This window comes from Tyto alba, unplaced genomic scaffold, assembly GCF_018691265.1.
Source record: "Tyto alba isolate M040663 unplaced genomic scaffold, T.alba_DEE_v4.0 Super-Scaffold_26, whole genome shotgun sequence".
Taxonomy (NCBI): domain Eukaryota; kingdom Metazoa; phylum Chordata; class Aves; order Strigiformes; family Tytonidae; genus Tyto; species Tyto alba.
The window spans coordinates 5,757,655-5,774,155 of record NW_024881300.1 but is presented as its reverse complement, the minus strand read 5'-3'; the positions used below and the strand labels follow the sequence as shown (position 1 = coordinate 5,774,155).

General features: G+C 36.7%; 1 protein-coding gene across 2 annotated transcripts in view; it reads left to right on the top strand.

The window, feature by feature from the left end:
• The window catches only part of FTO (FTO alpha-ketoglutarate dependent dioxygenase), a 257,897-nt gene that overhangs the window by 74,983 nt on the left and 166,413 nt on the right, over positions 1 to 16,501 (top strand). For both annotated transcript variants that reach the window (XM_042797500.1, XM_042797499.1), the window contains exon 7: positions 3,887 to 4,006. In XM_042797500.1, the coding sequence (XP_042653434.1) occupies positions 3,887 to 4,006 (120 nt within the window). The remainder of the gene's footprint in view (positions 1 to 3,886; positions 4,007 to 16,501) is intronic.

Genomic DNA, 16,501 nt, shown 5'->3' with positions numbered 1-16,501 from the left:
TTTAGCCAGTAATAATTTATCCTGAAATAAATGATCTTGCGGAGTTCACTGAATATGAACCTCTTGCCCCTGCTGAATCACCCTTGGCTTTCCAAAATACATACAGCTCCTGGGTATGTCCCAAACAGAGCTACAGGGGACCTGGGGAATCCCCTTGGCAAGTAAATGCTTTTTAAAGTAATAAAGCACTTCTGGACAGATGATGTAAATGCTCATACTTATAAAACTAAATCTGCAGAAAAGATGATCACCAGCCTATTCTTCACATTTCAGAGACCAATTGTTTTCCTTGCTCAGAGTAGTGCAAAACCTGGTAATAGTTCATGTTGTGTGAGGTAGTTTCAAGGCTTCTTTATTTGCCAATAGCAAACTAATAATTGTGTATTTTCTTTGAAGTAAAACACTAGAGGAAGTTTTTTTTAACATCTGGGGATTGTGTTGATTGTAGCAGGTTTCAAAGTAAGTACTCGAGTTTGAAAAGGTAGGGGTTTGCCTCATCAGGGTTTTTCCTCAGCCATGATTACCATGATTAAAACTTGAGACTGAATTGGTTGCTCTGTTGCTTGTATTGTACAGTCACTTTTGCCCAGAGAAAAATATTTTTTATGGCAGCAGTAGTTAAATTTAAAAGTGGTGAATGTACAGGGATGTAGAAAAGCCTGGGCTAGCTAAGTTGAAGGTGTATGGTGTTAGACACTGAGGTCACTGCTGAGAAATGGTATCGGTGTACGCAGCCAAAGGAAGGTTAATATGGTTTAGCACATCACAGTGAGCTGACAGCATGGTTGGTGGCTGGCTAGTAAAACAGAGAGAAAATATAGATCACCTACATGTGTGGCATTTAATAACCAATACTTTTAAATAATTTACTGAAGAGCACTGCTTCACAAAATGTCAAATGCTACTGTTGGCCTTTTACTACTCAGTATTGACTATAACCTAAAATTGGCCTTTAATCATTGTTTATAGGACAACTTGAAAATATGTTGAAGTTAGACATATGAGGCCTGATTCTGAGCTTACTCGCACATATGCAAGTCATAAGAGAAAACTAATTAGGATATGAAAATTGTTCCTCAAAACACTCAGCATGTCTATTTTTATATGTTAATATGTTTAAGCTTTGTCCTGTTCAGTTATGTAAAACGCTTTCTAATGATAACTAAACTTAGCTCTGATATGTGGGAGTCTCCAAATAAAAACTCTTCAACAAAATCCTTGGCAAGAGCTGTTAACCTCAGAGTTTTGTCACAGAAGGTGAATGTTCTGTAAAGTTCAGTTTCACTAAGGCTAGAATTGAGCTTTTTGTGTCTCTCCAGTATTTACCGTTGTGGGTTTTTTTCCTGTTTGTGGAAGGAGGCAAACCGACAAGAGTGCCTTCCTGCTACAGGAAAAGATATTACTGAATAGAATTCGTTGAAAGCAAGAGGACGTACAGCTTGTAAGAGAACTTGGGAAGCAGATAGCATATGTTCTTGTTAAAACATATACTTGGTAATGGATGTGATGTAAAAAGTGTTCATGTGTTAATTACAAATTCCAAACAAACAGCATAACTGGAATCTCTGGAATTTTTTAGCAAAACTTAAGTATTTATGCTTGCATATATCTAAAACAAGGATAGTGTGATAGAGAGAGGTCATGTCACCATTGCCTCATCAAGATGTTTTGTTTTGTTTTGTTTTCTTTCAGAATCAACAGTTATCTGTTAAGTAGTGATAATTCAGAGCAGTCACTTGTCAGGCAGCTTGATGGCTAAGTTGGTAGATAAAACATTTTTTAATCCACTTTATTAACTCTGTTTAGAGCTAAACAGAGACATTGTGAGATGAATGTAGACCTGAGTTTGAGCGCCCTTTTACCGTTTACTAATGGTAATCCACATGTTGCAATTTGGTACACTAACCTCTGATGAGACCCGCTTATCCTGGAGAAAATTAACTAGCCTGTTGCTAAGATTTACCTCTTGCACCTAAAAAGCTTCTCTTTTGTATCAAGTTGTATATTCTGTATAGAATCAAGATACATTTAAAATTTGGCCAAGATGCCAGATTTGAATTAGGCTGAAATTACATAGATTAATGTAACAAATCAATATGACTACTCAAAAATCAGGTTGACTGAGGTAGATTCTTCTCATGATAAGACATATTGTAACATTGATTTAAATTTTTTTAAAAATTTTTTTATTGATTAATAGCTTCATGTGATTCACTTTATGAAACATGTTTGCCAGACGTCATGTGTTACAGCCCTTTTGTGGTAGAGGCCAGCAAAACCAAAAAGAAGTGGGGGGAGAAAAAAGTATGGAGTGCTTAAACCTCTAGTTGAACTGTCAATGTGCTCAGCCTTCCCAAAACAGTGTATACTGATTTTTTTTAACAAACCATAACTTGGTCCTTCATACCTTGTTAATACTGTAGAGGAAGCAAACTTTCCTTCAGCTGTTTTTAGGAAGGATGTCTTCAAACTTCTGTGCTAAAGAGTCACTAGGCTAGCAGTCAGGTTTTTTGAAAATATTTTGAGATCTATATCTGCCAACAAATCATGTTGTTCTATTTTGCCAACAAAGTTGCTTTGATATTCTTGTTATACACTTCAAATTTAAGTGTCTTTTATTGTAATCTTTAACATGTATTGACCAAACATTTAGTTAATGTTAATTGGAACACTTTCAGACTTGTGTACACATTCAGTTCACTCTTGCAGGAAAGAAAGCATTAGGCAACAGCTTTGGGCAGTTTTCTTTATTCTTTCACCTTGGCAGGTTGTCTTAGTTTGCATCATTGGAGCTGAGCAGGGGTAAACAAGAACTTCTTTGTGGTAAAAATAATGATTAAAGTAGCTTTGAACTTGGTGTGAAACCTAACTACCACAACAAAGATAAATACAGAATTCTAAAGACCAGAGCAGTGGATTACTGTTAAAGGAAAAAAGGCTCAGTAAAAGTTAGAATAAATGAAAATATTTTGCTTAAAGAATATTTGATGAGTTATGTATTTATATTATGTTTTAGTAAGCTAATATTTCTCATCTTAAAGGTGATTGGCCATCCATAGATGAATTTTTCTAAAAAAACCCAACTAGTAAATTTGTGGTGGTTTGTATTCTGAATAAGAGTATTGGCTTGCTCCTGATGGATTTTTTTCTTTTTCCTGTTTTTTTTCTCTCGTTGCTTCCATGGAGGATTTGGTGTCTTTGCAAAGCGCAGCCCCCCCCCCGCTTTGTCCCCACGGGCCCCCGGCTCCACGTACCCGGAATTTGCCTTTCACGGGGGGCGTGGCCGCGGGCCCGGCAGGGGGAGCAGGAGAGGCCCCGCCCCCCCCCCCCCCCCCCCCCTCGAGCTGAGGGCGCGTGGCGGGGTCCCCTGACGGCTGACGTCACAGATCACCCGTCAGGCCACCGCTTTGGGTGGGAAAACGCGAGAAACTATGACTGGTTGTAACGCTACGCTCTCGTGCCAGGGCAGCTGACGAGGCTGCGCTCTAGCCCTGTCATTACTGCAGGTTTTTCCAGTCTTTTTTTTTCGACTGAGATATTTTGAAACCTGCAGTGTTAATCAGAATAAGCCAGAGTTGGTTCATATTTGACTGAACTGTGAGTAAACCTGAGCTTTTAATGTTCTTTCTACGTGTGCCACGTGTAAAGAAAAGAGTTGGGTTTTGCACTTCTCTGGGTTTGAAGGGAGTAGCTCAGGTCACAAGTTCATGTGGAATGGAAATAAATGAAACAGCTGGGTGTAAGGGTGCATTTAAGAACAAGTGCTTTGGTAGCCTTCTCCTTTTCTGTGGGATTGTTCAGGTATAGCTGGATTCATGCGTTACTCCATTCCTGCCCCAAATAATGAACGTAGATGTTTATGCTACCATATGTTTTTATCTTGCAGGTCGAATTTGAGTGGCTTCGGCAGTTTTGGTTTCAAGTCAAGCGGTATTTGAAATGCACTGATTGGTGGCTTAAGCCTATGGCTAAATTGGAAGAATTTTGGAGAAAAATGGAGATTATGGTAAGTACTAGTTTTATAGTCTAAAGCCTCTAGAGATTAATTCTGAGAGCAAACACAATTATGCTTTTAATTGTACTGTAGTAGCGGGTTTAAAACTTTATTCAGAACATATGACAAGTAGAATCACTGTCAGCCTTCCACTGCCTTCTCTTATTTTTCTCCCCAGTAGCCAGAAGCAATATGATTCAACAAATCAAGATTTTAGTTATTTCCTGATTTTGTTTGTTTTTAAAGTTTGACAGCCTCATAAGATGACAGTCGTACATTACATCCCACCAATTGGTACATGAAACTGTGCTTTGTCAGCTTTTCCGTACAGCACCGAGATAGACAACTCTGCCAATGACAACAATAGTGAATGCATCTGAGGAAAGTTGAGAGTCAGTTCTGATGATCTGGAGGTACAACTGTCTGCAGCCCACCTGCACGCTTACCCCATAGATAGAACCAACCAGAGGAGATGAGCTTCTTGAATAATTGTCATGATATTGGTTCCTGTATACTTGAAAGTGCATCCCTGCTTTCCTTGCAAGTGGACTCGGTGCGAGCACTGTTAGCCTGCTTGCCATTGCTGTCCGAGCAGAGACTTACTGGGGAGACTGGGCTTGTGTGAGTGTGTGATACAACTGCTGGCACGCCTGCTTCTAGATTGGTATAGAGAAGGCACTCATGACAAACGTGTCTTACTCCTATCCTTATGTCTGCATTAGAAGCTTCTTCTCGGTCATTTCTGCTGGTCACAGCACCAGCCTTAATTTGCTTGTAGTTGACTTGGAAAAGTTTGTAATGTAACTGAGGATGCTGAATATGGTTTGTCGTAGAGGTCTTCCTGACTCTCCGGAGGTATGGTGCAACAAGAATATGGTCTCCAGTTTTGAGGGGAATGTTGTGACTCACTAACCTGCTCAAACCTATTGTAAGCTTTTCAAGCAGTGGCTGGTTTCAGACTTGGAAAACAAGTGTGGAAAACTGGAGCTTTTGTTTGTGGAATCAGTTGCCACAAGGAATCAGTGAACATGAAAGTTTCCAACGAAAGGAAAGAAATTATTTGTAACTTGTTTATGTGGGTTTCTTTCCTCATTTTTGTGTTCTTACGTGTTCTCATTCTTGAATGACCTTTATAATTTTAAAAAAATCTTTTGGTTTGTTTTTCTTTCAAATGACAACTTACTCTCTTGTAACACAGGCTTAGATGAGGTAGGGACAAGAATGTTTGATTGTTATTTTATATCCATTGTGTGTTGAGAACATGGAAAAACAGCAAAATCAGGAATTCTCAAGGGTTAGGTTTTCTGCAGTTGGTGTGACATTACCATGTGTCTCTAATTAGAAACATGGTGGCGTCAGTGTATCTCCTTTCAACAGGCCTCAGGATGATATTTATCAGCAAACTGAAGGTTGGGCCAAGACAGAAGCTGCTTCTAATTTAAATTTTTAAAATTGCTTTAATGTTTTATGACTTATAACATATTAATCACAATTAATTTCAGCTATTGAAGGAGACAGAAGAGAATGTTAATTGAGAATGTCTGTTTTGTTGAGTCTCTAACTAAATTTGATGCTTACTGTATTTGGGACTCAGAGGTAGGGTGGGTGTTTTTGGATTTAACCTGCCTTTTTGTCCGTTAGTGTTTCACAAAATGACAGTAGGGGGCAATGTTGAGCCGCAGTTTTAATGCAACAACAGGCACCGACTTGGTAAAAATACATAGAAATGTGGCATTAACATCAAGAATTATCCCTGTTGCTTCAAGTTAGCTGTAATCTCTAAGATTCCATAACACAGGAAATCAATTGTGGGTTAACAAATTCAACAGCAATTTAACATAAAAAGTGTAGTGTTTTGGTGCATGCTTAGCTTCCACAGCATTAAGTTAAATCAAAAAGGTATTTCTGAACATACTCAGTAGTCTACAGTAGATTTTTTTTTTTTCTCCAAACTTATAATTTTAGCTGGATGATTTAAAAAAAAAATATAGTGTCAAAATGCTAAAAATAAAAAAGTCTTAGAATTGTTGATCTTGACACAGAAAAAAATATTGTTGCTTATAAAGAATTATTTCTTATAAGAAAATACTTCTGTGTATGAGCTGAACAATTCTTGACTTTTTTTTTTTTTTTTATATGTGTGTCTAGTGTGATACAAAAGTCAGTCTTGGGGTCCCTGCATGCCTTTTTTCTGTTTTCTTTTCCTTTGTTCAGTAAAGCAGTTATAAAGAAGAAAATAAAATTTCCAAAATAATTTCTGTTCTGCTAATTGTAATTGCTCCAGTGTCACAGCAGAATATTTTACTGCAGGAAGTTTAACGCAGTGTCTTCAAAACTTCGGGCTTTATTTAATATTTTTGTACATTATAGCAAGCACACAATTCTATCATAATGTTTATTCCTGGCATTTCTTTCCCTGAGGATAGTTTTACTTAGAGCTCGCTCTTGTGATGTAAATGTTAAACCTTTCATTTGAATGACATTCTGATAAAACATCACATTTCCCACAATATTACCTCATGAATTTATGAACCATTAAATCCAAAGCAGTTTAACCAATCTTCTTCTCTTTTTTCCCCCTCCCTTGAAAATATGAAGGCTATTCAAATGTTTGAGGGTTTTTTTTTTTAAAAGTCATCCAAGATTAACACGTTATCGTCTGCAACATCAGGATAAATGCTTGCTGAATTCAAAGGGAGAGTTACCATTTGAAAAAAGACTGTACAAGCTTTGCTTTCTGGGTAAAGAGAAGCCTGAAAAGCTGAAATCTCATGTGATGTGAGGAAGTCTTGCTGTAGCTGTTCGGAGATTCAGTGGAGAGACAATTTGTCTCTCAGGGTCTGATATCATGCAAACCTCGCAATCTGACATTTATTTTAGCTATGAAAATCTTTTAACACCATGCCAAATCAGTAAGAACTGCAGAAGTCCTACGGTCTTTTTTTGTTGATTTCGTCTTAGGCCGATTCACATTTGAATAAGTAAAATACAAATCAATTAAATGGGTTTTGTTTGTGGAATAAAAAGTAAACATATACGATTATACTTAAATATCGAATCTTTAAAGACTTTTTAAACATATCTAATGTTTCTTTTAAAACAAATAATAAAGTGAGTGAAGACCTTAGTAGTGCTGTATGGTGTGAATTGTATTTCCTGGTTTGACAGTCCATTTAGCAATGTAGCAATGTATTTATATGGCAGTTGGCCTTAATAACCTTTATTGACTTTAGTGGGTAAGAGCCGAGACTGGGATTATTAAAATGTATCAGTTTCACTGCAGTATAAAATCACAACATATATAATTATGTTAGGTAGGCTAGGCTCCATTTAATCTCACCTATTTATGCAGGAATTTGGCAAGATGAAAAAAACTGTAGAACTAAAATGTGGAGAAAAGTATGACTGATTTGGAGTTACATTTAACAGAATAACCATTTGTCTACAATAAAGGCTCTACTTAAAGGAATGAAACATAGGTCTTAAGAACTAATTTTTAATGCTAGAAGTGAAACACAAATAATTGTTATACCATTTGTTTCATTTTTTGGCATCCTAGAATAACAGCTAGTGATAATGAAATGCAGGACACCTTTTAATTTATAAGTGTAGTGTAAAAGCAGAAGTGTGCACACTCTGTAGTTACAATGAGCAAAGTGGCATTTCATGCAAACTGATACCTTTCTGCACAACTTTCACCTTGATTTTAAAACTTTTTTAAAACTGTATTTGCTGGTGGTGGTATTATTACTGTTATTCTCAATAGCATGCTTTTATCTGTTTATACAACTAAATTGAAATCAGAGAGCAAGGCTGCTTTCTTGTAAAATTATTTTTCTTAACTTTTTGAGGTCTGTTTCATTATTTGCTACTACTGCCTCATATGAAGTATGTCATAGTTTCAGCTATAAGCCACTATTTCAGGGGCTTACAGCCTGACAGTTTGAATTGAGTCTAGGCTGAAACTTGAGCTACAGAATCTCAGCCCAGGGCTATAATATATTTTTCTTTTTCTATTCCCTCCCGCCAAATTAAAACAAGGGTTTAAATATGTATTTAAATCAGAATATTTCAGTTCCAGAACCATTAAAAGCTGTAAGATAAAATATACTTTTAAAAGGAACCTTCCTAGCTTTTGTAGGCTTTGCCACTTTTAACAGGTAACCAATTATATTTCTTAAAAAATAGATAATGGGATCACAAATGGGCTGGTTGGTTGTTCAGCTTCTTTCAGAAAATGCAGAGCAACTTAACTGACATTTGAATTGTTTTGACCTTGTCAGTCAAAATTCAAGAAATTCTGAGGTATTATTTTAATTTCGTTTTTAGCTTTCCCGTTGTGCTTAGATATTGGAGTGTCACACTCCTTTATTGGAGGGCCATACGGTGATGGGTGATCGTATTTGCCTAATGAGCTGTGAAATTCAGGCACAACATGGCATCTCAGAGACCCAAATTTTATCTGTATTTCTTGTCTTTTGGGGCTCTTCTTATCTGTTTAGGCCAGGCCCTTTAAATAAGTGTATTTTTGGCAGGTTGCATTTTATGTACACTAGGAATCAGTTTTTTCTGGAAATGTACCTTTTATCTTCAACAACAAAAACAAAACCTGATCCTGAAGGCTTGCTTTTTTTTTTTTTTTTTTCACTAATTTCCTTGACCCCAATATTTTTAGCTGTCAAAGATGGGAGAAAAGGATTCAGCATTGTGCATAGTAGAATCACTACTGATCTTCCAAAAAAAAAAAAAAAACCCAGAAGTGAATTTGTATTGCACATCTTTCAGAAAAAAAAATATTTACAATTCTGAGGGAATTCAGACTTAAGCTTCCAAAACAAAGTGTGTGCTGAAAGCACAAAGGACTGTGTTTATGATTCTCTTTGAAGTGTTTTTGCAACAGGATAAGGAAAATTTTAGAAACTGTCTGATAGTGTTCAGGGTAAATACTTAAACCCCTTTAGAGAATTTCACACACAGATACTGTGCAGCAGAAAAAAGGATACTTATGTTTCCTAAAGCTGCTACAGCCTACAGCTTTGTACTTAAAGACAGAGGTGTTGAATAGAATTCTACTGAGGATACATCCAGTGACAATATCTACAGGAACATCAGAGCAAACCAGTGGATAGCACTTTCTGTTTTTAACCCTTGTGTGAGCTGGTTGAGATCTAAGCTGTGTTGATATGAGCCACTATAACATTTCTGTTACAAACTGGAATTGTTAAAAGGGCAGTCTTCCAACTCATACAGCATACTGTGAGAATTACGCTGAAAATATTAAGGTTATAATGTAAACCGGCATGAGCCAGGGAAAGTTTAGGACAATTTATGTCCTATGGGAAAGTGAGGTGCATTTCTGACAGCAGAAGTGGGAGGACCGTGGGCGGCTGGTGGTGCGTGGGAGGTGGGCGGGCTGCCTCGTCGTTGTGATCCCCTCGAGGTGGATTTGCACCCAAGTTACAGGTTTGACGTTGGTAGGTGTTCTTGTGCACACGACTGTATCTTGGTGGGCTTCAGTTTTGGATGACTAGAACTCGGCTGTCTTGTGCTTAACTCCTGCTGTATTAGGGCTTCCTTCTGTCGTCTTCGTTCTATTTTTATACTATCGAAGGTATATGATTGTGTGTAGTATATACATGTAGTTGCATGTAGAATGTGATGAGCTCTGTGTTAGTATTTAAAACATAAATACATATAGCACACAGTCAGCGGAAATCAAAATTGTGCATATAGGTTATACCCCAGTCTTGTATTTGAATTGTGTGAATGGATCTCTGTATCTGAGCTGAGCACTGTGGCTCAAACAGGATTCTCCATCACGTGTGAAAGTTTTCTCATAGTGGATAGTCTACCAGAGCTGGTCCATGGTGTGACTATGTGTACATATGTGCTTCTACACATAAAGACACACACAGGTAGTTTGGGGTTTTTAACTGTGATGATCTTCTAATTAACTTTTTTATATAACTTCTGAGTCATATAAAGTTATATTTAGAGAAAAGGTGGTTTTAGGGATTGAGGACTGGGGGCAACTGCTTGCACTCCTTGGCAGCAGGAGCAATGTAGGAAAAGTTTAGAGAGCATTAGACTGCATTTGGTAGTACTGCAAGTCACCCAGTGTGTGGCAGGGAGGGAAGAGCTCAGATCGTAGTTCCTGCTGCATCCTTGTGAAGCCAGTGTCAGTCCTGGAAGGATCTGTTACAACCTGGTGTCTCCCTTTTATTGTTAATAAAGCAGAGTCAATATGATGGGGTTACTGTGGATTGTATAAAAATGTGTTCTGTTACTACCATTTTTTCTCCAGAACCTTGGGTGGACAGCTACTGGAATAACAAAATATCTTTTTATCAACATTGCATTTATCGACGTTTATTATTTGCTGTGGAAATAGTGAAGAGTTAGTATTGTACTATTGTTTTACTACTCCAATTATTCTTTGCAAAGCCTTTTATGTTCTTAGAAATCCATCTCCTAGTACAAAAACTGAATAAAAGACCATATTTGAACACTGAGAATAACATTTCTTGAAAATAAATTCTTCTGTATTTTTGAAATACGTGTATTTATATGTTACATAAAACTGGATTAATTATTAACTGTAGTTAAAGTAGTTTCTAATTCTCATTTATTGATCCATAGAAGTGATCAGATGTAGTGCTTATGGATTTGTACATTTGTGTATGTATGTTTATGGACATGCTACATAGATATAAAAAAAAAGATTTAGTTTGGTGTTGAAACTGTGAATTACAGTGGTTTGGCAGGAATAATTTTTACTGTGATTGCTCTAAACTAGGGGAAATTGTGATTTCAGATGAAAATGAAAGCAAATGGCAGTATGACTAAAATGTCACCATCTACACTGCTGTGATTTTTTTATTTTCTTTTTAGAGTACAACTAGTATTGCTGAACATGGTTTTATTACTATTGTATTTTTAGTGGCTATGTAACCACTATAAAATGAAATACAGCTGGTTAACTTTCCAGTTGGCTTTTGTAAGCAAAGGAGGTGACATCTTCTGAAAAGCTGCCATTGCTGCATTGATACATTTTCTTTCCTATCTGATCATCAGTCCTTCTAATTCCTAACAAGATCATGGGTGAATAGTGTTTTTTCAATGTATTTTTTAACAGTTACTTCATCTTTGATCAAAATTACAGCTCTCATTTTGTATATAAAGAAATAAAACTTGGCTTCAGTACTTGCCATGAAAAGCATTATGGTCTGATGGATTAGGTGCTAATTCTTTCACTGCCCCTCTGTTTAACTTGTGCAAATAATTTAAGTGTGGTTTGCAAAATCAGTGTGGAGATCAAAATGTTGAGGTCTTACTTTGGTTTTAGTTTACAGACTTTCTGATCTTAAATTCCTTATCAATAAAATGAGGCTATGGTTTTCACTGTAACTGAAAAAGAGTTACTTATTGGTTATGTCCGAGGGAGAGAACATTCTGCAGTTGAAGGAACCCAAAAAATTTCTGCCTCCCTCCTACCATGATTGGAAATTGTAGAATTTGGACCACAAATTTTTTTCAGATGGGGAAGTTCTATCTGTTTAAGTATGACAGAAGGAGCTTACTGTGTTTTGGCTGACCCCAGTTGTCTCCTGGCAGTTTCCACTTCTAGCTCTCAGGAGCTTTTGAATGAATCTTTTTTACACTTTTAATTTCTTACTACGCATGCTTCTGCTTAATAATCCTGAAGCTGTAGAAATAATATAATGTTTACTATTCTGCAGTAAGAAGATAATTACTGGCTTTTCTTGAATGTCTCTAGTTACCAGGTTTTGGCCATTCTCCTTGGACTGCTAGTGAATCTGAACTCTACATAATTGTCACAGCAGAGGCTGTAGTGTAAAGTTTAACTGTAGCAAATCTTGTAGATTATTCCAGTAAAATAATGTAATTGTTTATCACAATCAGACTGCTGTCATCTCTTCTCAGGACTCATTTTGAATTTCTGTAATGTAATAGAATGATTGAGAACAGGACAGATTCCTGCTTGTGAATAAGAATAGCCTCATTGGAGCTATGCTCAAGATGAATCCGACGGCAGAATAGTGCACGCTAAGCATGAAAAGTGAACTGTTAATAGCTGGGAATAGTGCATCAGTCCATATTGCCTAGTTGCCTAGGGATCGATGCAATTGTGTGATAAACCGAAGTGATTATTTTATTTTTGTGTGTGTATATATGTGTGCATATATACACCGCTAATTACATTTTAGCTGGATCTTCAACCTGTGTGCTGCATGCTAAAAGATTAAAGCTTCACTAGCTAGCTACAAGGTCAATTGTTTTGTCAATGTGGTGGTGGGACTCAGCTTGGATAAGTGAATTGTAAGACTTTTCTTGTAATTCAGACACATGGCAGAATAAGTTTACTCATTGTCATCCTTTACTGATTTTTCTCGTATTCTATCCGATGTCATGCTTCCATTTCATGAAATGGGAGTTTCTGTGCTGAAATCATTTGCAGTAGTAGAATCACAGAATTCACTCCTGTGCTCAAAACTAATGATTGGTTATGTCGCTGATGGAAAATTTAGATAGAAATTATTTTTAAATTAGCCTGTGCAAACCAATTTATGCTGATGCTGTGTAGTACCAAAGTATACAAAGGTAGTAATTCTCAGAATTTCTCAAGGCAATAGAGTATCTGAAAATCTTTCGGCAGCTAAGCTTTAGATTTCTGTCTTCTCTGATGGGGAAGAGGAAGGAGCATCATGGTGTATTACATGTACGGTGGTAACACATCTATCCCCAAGGAAGCAGGGATGAAGTAACATGAAATTAATCCTATACTGCATTTATGTAGATGCTCAATGCAAAGGCCAGTACAAGTCCTGGCTGTATCTTAGTCTGAAATGTTCTGATGCTTTTAAAAGGATTAAAAGTATGCATAATTAGGATTATTAATATTTCTCACTTTTAAAAGTCTTCTTCTGTAGGTGGTATCCTCATTAATGCAACCTTACAGTGACAGACTTTGTCTCTCAGAGGAATGGCAGTAGAGAAAGCAGAGGTTACCATGTAATTATAGTTTTGCAGTCAAGGCTTTTCAGACCATTATTCCATTACTGATCTTTTGTTGGCTTTCATGTAAGACATACTTCATACACATGTTTATAAAACATGTATACATTCATGAGACAATTCCACTGGTGGTCATTATGTTAAGGGAATTGTGAATTTACTATATCAAAACTTAGAAATCTACTGGGGAGGGGAAAAGATGGTTAAGACAACAGATGAATCAGTGTTGAAAACTCATAAAATTTGCAAAAATATCGAACCAAATAAAAAAAGTCCCACTAGTTTCTTTAAGAAATCCTATTGTTAAAAAACAGGATACAGGACTGCTTTCTCAACTTTTTTCTTTGCTTTTCATCTTCTACATTTTCTTGTTAAATGTAAAATACTGTAATTGAATCACAGCATTAGCTGGCTTTTCCCAACAAAACAGCAGATTTAGGCTCTTTGCTGCTAGTTTCAAAAGTAATATATATAGAGAGAGAGCACAAAGACAAAAATTGAGCACATAGATGTATAATCCCAAAGGAATAAACTGACTTCTACTAGACAAGCTGAAAGCTGATTAAAATATTTCTCATCCTTTGGGTATGCAACAGCTTTTGATGATGGAGAGTGTATTAATATTCAGCTTAGCTGCTTGTCGACACTTCAGACAGGTCCCAGGAAAGACTCTTGATACTGACCAGGTTTTCTCATACTGCCAGAAATCTTTATGAGACACAGAGCAGCACCCTTGTACCAGCAAAAGCCAAGATAAGAACAGTGCTATTTAGCTACATCTTTATTTTAGAAATTGCTTTTAGACATTTGAAAGGATTGAAAATTTTAAAGAAATCTTTTAATGATATAAACTCGTTTAGGTACAACAAAGGGGAAAGATCAATCTTCATTGTTTTAAAATAAGGCTGCTGTAATCTATTCAATATTAAATTCATTTGTCCAAGCTGTTTGTAAACATACAAAGATCATAGTAATAATATCAGTGACTGAGATTTTCAGATTCTTCCTACTGCAATTATGTTATAACAGTCAGATCTGAGGTGTTGGGGTAATCTTCTCTTAACTTCATCTATTCCCTTGTAATGTAATACCTACCTTCCAGACAAGAATGAGATGTAAACAGCTGCTTTATCAGCTGATACTCTTTCTGTTCTTTTGTTGGCATGCTGACATATGGGGTGTTTGCTTTTTCCCCTTCCGCAGTGACTAAATATATACGGTATCTCTGGAAAACATGTCATACACTGTGTAAGGTGCCTTTAGGATGGCTCCAGGGCTAAATACTTCCTGTAATAGGTGAAAGAGCATGGCTTAATCAGCTTAGTTAACTTAATTAAGCTGTGTTTTTCTCATGGTACAACCTTAAAGTGTATTTCATTTAGAAACTGTATTTCATAGTTGTGGAATGACACAAGGTTGGTGAAATCCTGTGGGTTTTTGTAGTGGGCTTGAAAAAGGTGAAATTTGCTAGTTATTCTGCAATGTGAAGAAGTGAATTCAAGGAGTGTGTCTTTTTGCTGAAGATTTAAAGGAGAAATTCTAATTCAGTTTAGATTTTAAAGGCATCTCAAACTGAGAAAGCCTACCTTTTTTTTTTTTTTTTTTTTTTTTTTTTCCCCTACCTAATTTTAACATTTTTATACATGAGAAGAGCTGTCCATGTTCATCCCAACTTCACTTTACCTGCTTGTAGGTGTGTCACTGGATTCTGGGACACTACCTTCTTCTGTAATTTTTTAGAAGAAGGTAAACCAGTGTGGTGTGATTGTGAGGATGTGGATCTTCTCACCTCTGATCTCTCTGGGTCTCAGCAGAAAATACAATTATAAATTTAAGTAATTAGAACCGAGTTGTTCTTCCTTGAGATGAGTTGCTCTTTTTTATTCTTCATGAGATACTTCATGTTAAAGAAAAGGTCTGATTTTCCTCCTGAGGAAGCATTAGGATTCTGGTCCTAGTGGTACCCTCCTGTCCAGGAAGTTAGAGAAGACTGATTAGCAAGGCACAAGCACAGCTGGGAACAGTAAGTGCTGAGCAAGTTCTACTTCCCATCTCCCTTGGTTCATCTAGTAGATTAATGTTTAGTTATTTCCTTACCTATATGGGCTTTTGAAAGAGTAAGGCGTGGGGAAAAAACCCAAGCAGGACAGCAGACTGCAGGTTGCAGTTGGCCAAGGAGAGCGCAGCAGCAGGTGCCAGGAGCCAGGGCAAACACGGGGAAGAGCGTTAGGAGCCCTTCTGTTGGCAGAGTAACAGGACCAGAGGCAACACGAATGAGGACTCCGTGGACAGTAGTTCTGAAGTGTTGGAGTGGTTGGAAAACTTGAAACTGAACGTGTAGGTGGAATGGACCTTTGGGTACTGTGGGAATAGAAAACAAGCTTGGCAGAAAAAGCTTTGGAGGTTGAGAAAGAGTAGGAAAGGATGGCAAAGGCTCTTGGACCCAAAGGGGTGGTGTGGTTTGAGAGAGGATAGGATAGGGGAAGGTTTGCAATGGGGGAAGTGGTTATGGAGAAGATGGCAAAAGACAAGGTATCTGTGTGGCTCCTTCAAAACAGAATATTGTGGGTAGCAGTTTCTTTGATTACTTTTTTTTAATGCCTTTTAAAAAGTTTGTGTTTTGATAGAAATTTCTTCATTGATGCTTTTGTGCAGTAATAAATACTACATTTAATATGCTACTGAGTTATACTACAGAACCAAATAAGGGAGAAATAGTCCTTGTTTAAGCAAAAAATAATTGCATCAAATGCAGAAAGTTACTTAATGTTTGTTAAAAAGTATTTGATTTTAATGCAACAAACATAAAACTACCCAGAAAAAAAAAATATCTGGGGGGTTATATACGCATGGATTTTTAACAATTAAAAAAAAAAGCATATCATTTTTAAAACATGTGAATTGTTTGTGTGTTTATATAGATAAATATGTGGGTGCACATGCATATATATATATATCCATGTGTACACATAGAGGGCAAGAGGTTTCTCTGTCAAGTACTGAGCTGTTCTCCACAGTGCTTGAAGTTGCAGAATCTTACTGACCTGATACAAGATGTTAGTCTCTCATCTTAGTACCTCCCATTTCTTGGGCATAATTCTATGGTAGACTTCAGTGTTTCTTGATTATATGGGGTGTTATAATTTCCTGATGACTGGTTATGTTATTTATAATGCAGAGGGTGTTAATCCTTTGGTGATTAACACTCTATTTGAATTACCAGAGGTCAAAGGTACATTCTTTTATTTGGGTTTTTTTGCAGTGTTTCTTCCTTTGATTTTTTTTTTTTTTTTTTTTTTTTTTTTTTTAACTAAAGGTTTTGTGTTCTCTGTTTTATCTGAAAAATAACTTGAGGTAATTTGCGGTGGGGGAAGGAAAGGAGCATCCTTGTTCCTTAGGGGCCCAAGTCTGTTGAAGCTGTAGTCATTAGGATATAAATTCTCTTTGCAATGAATAGGTCCTCCAGAAATC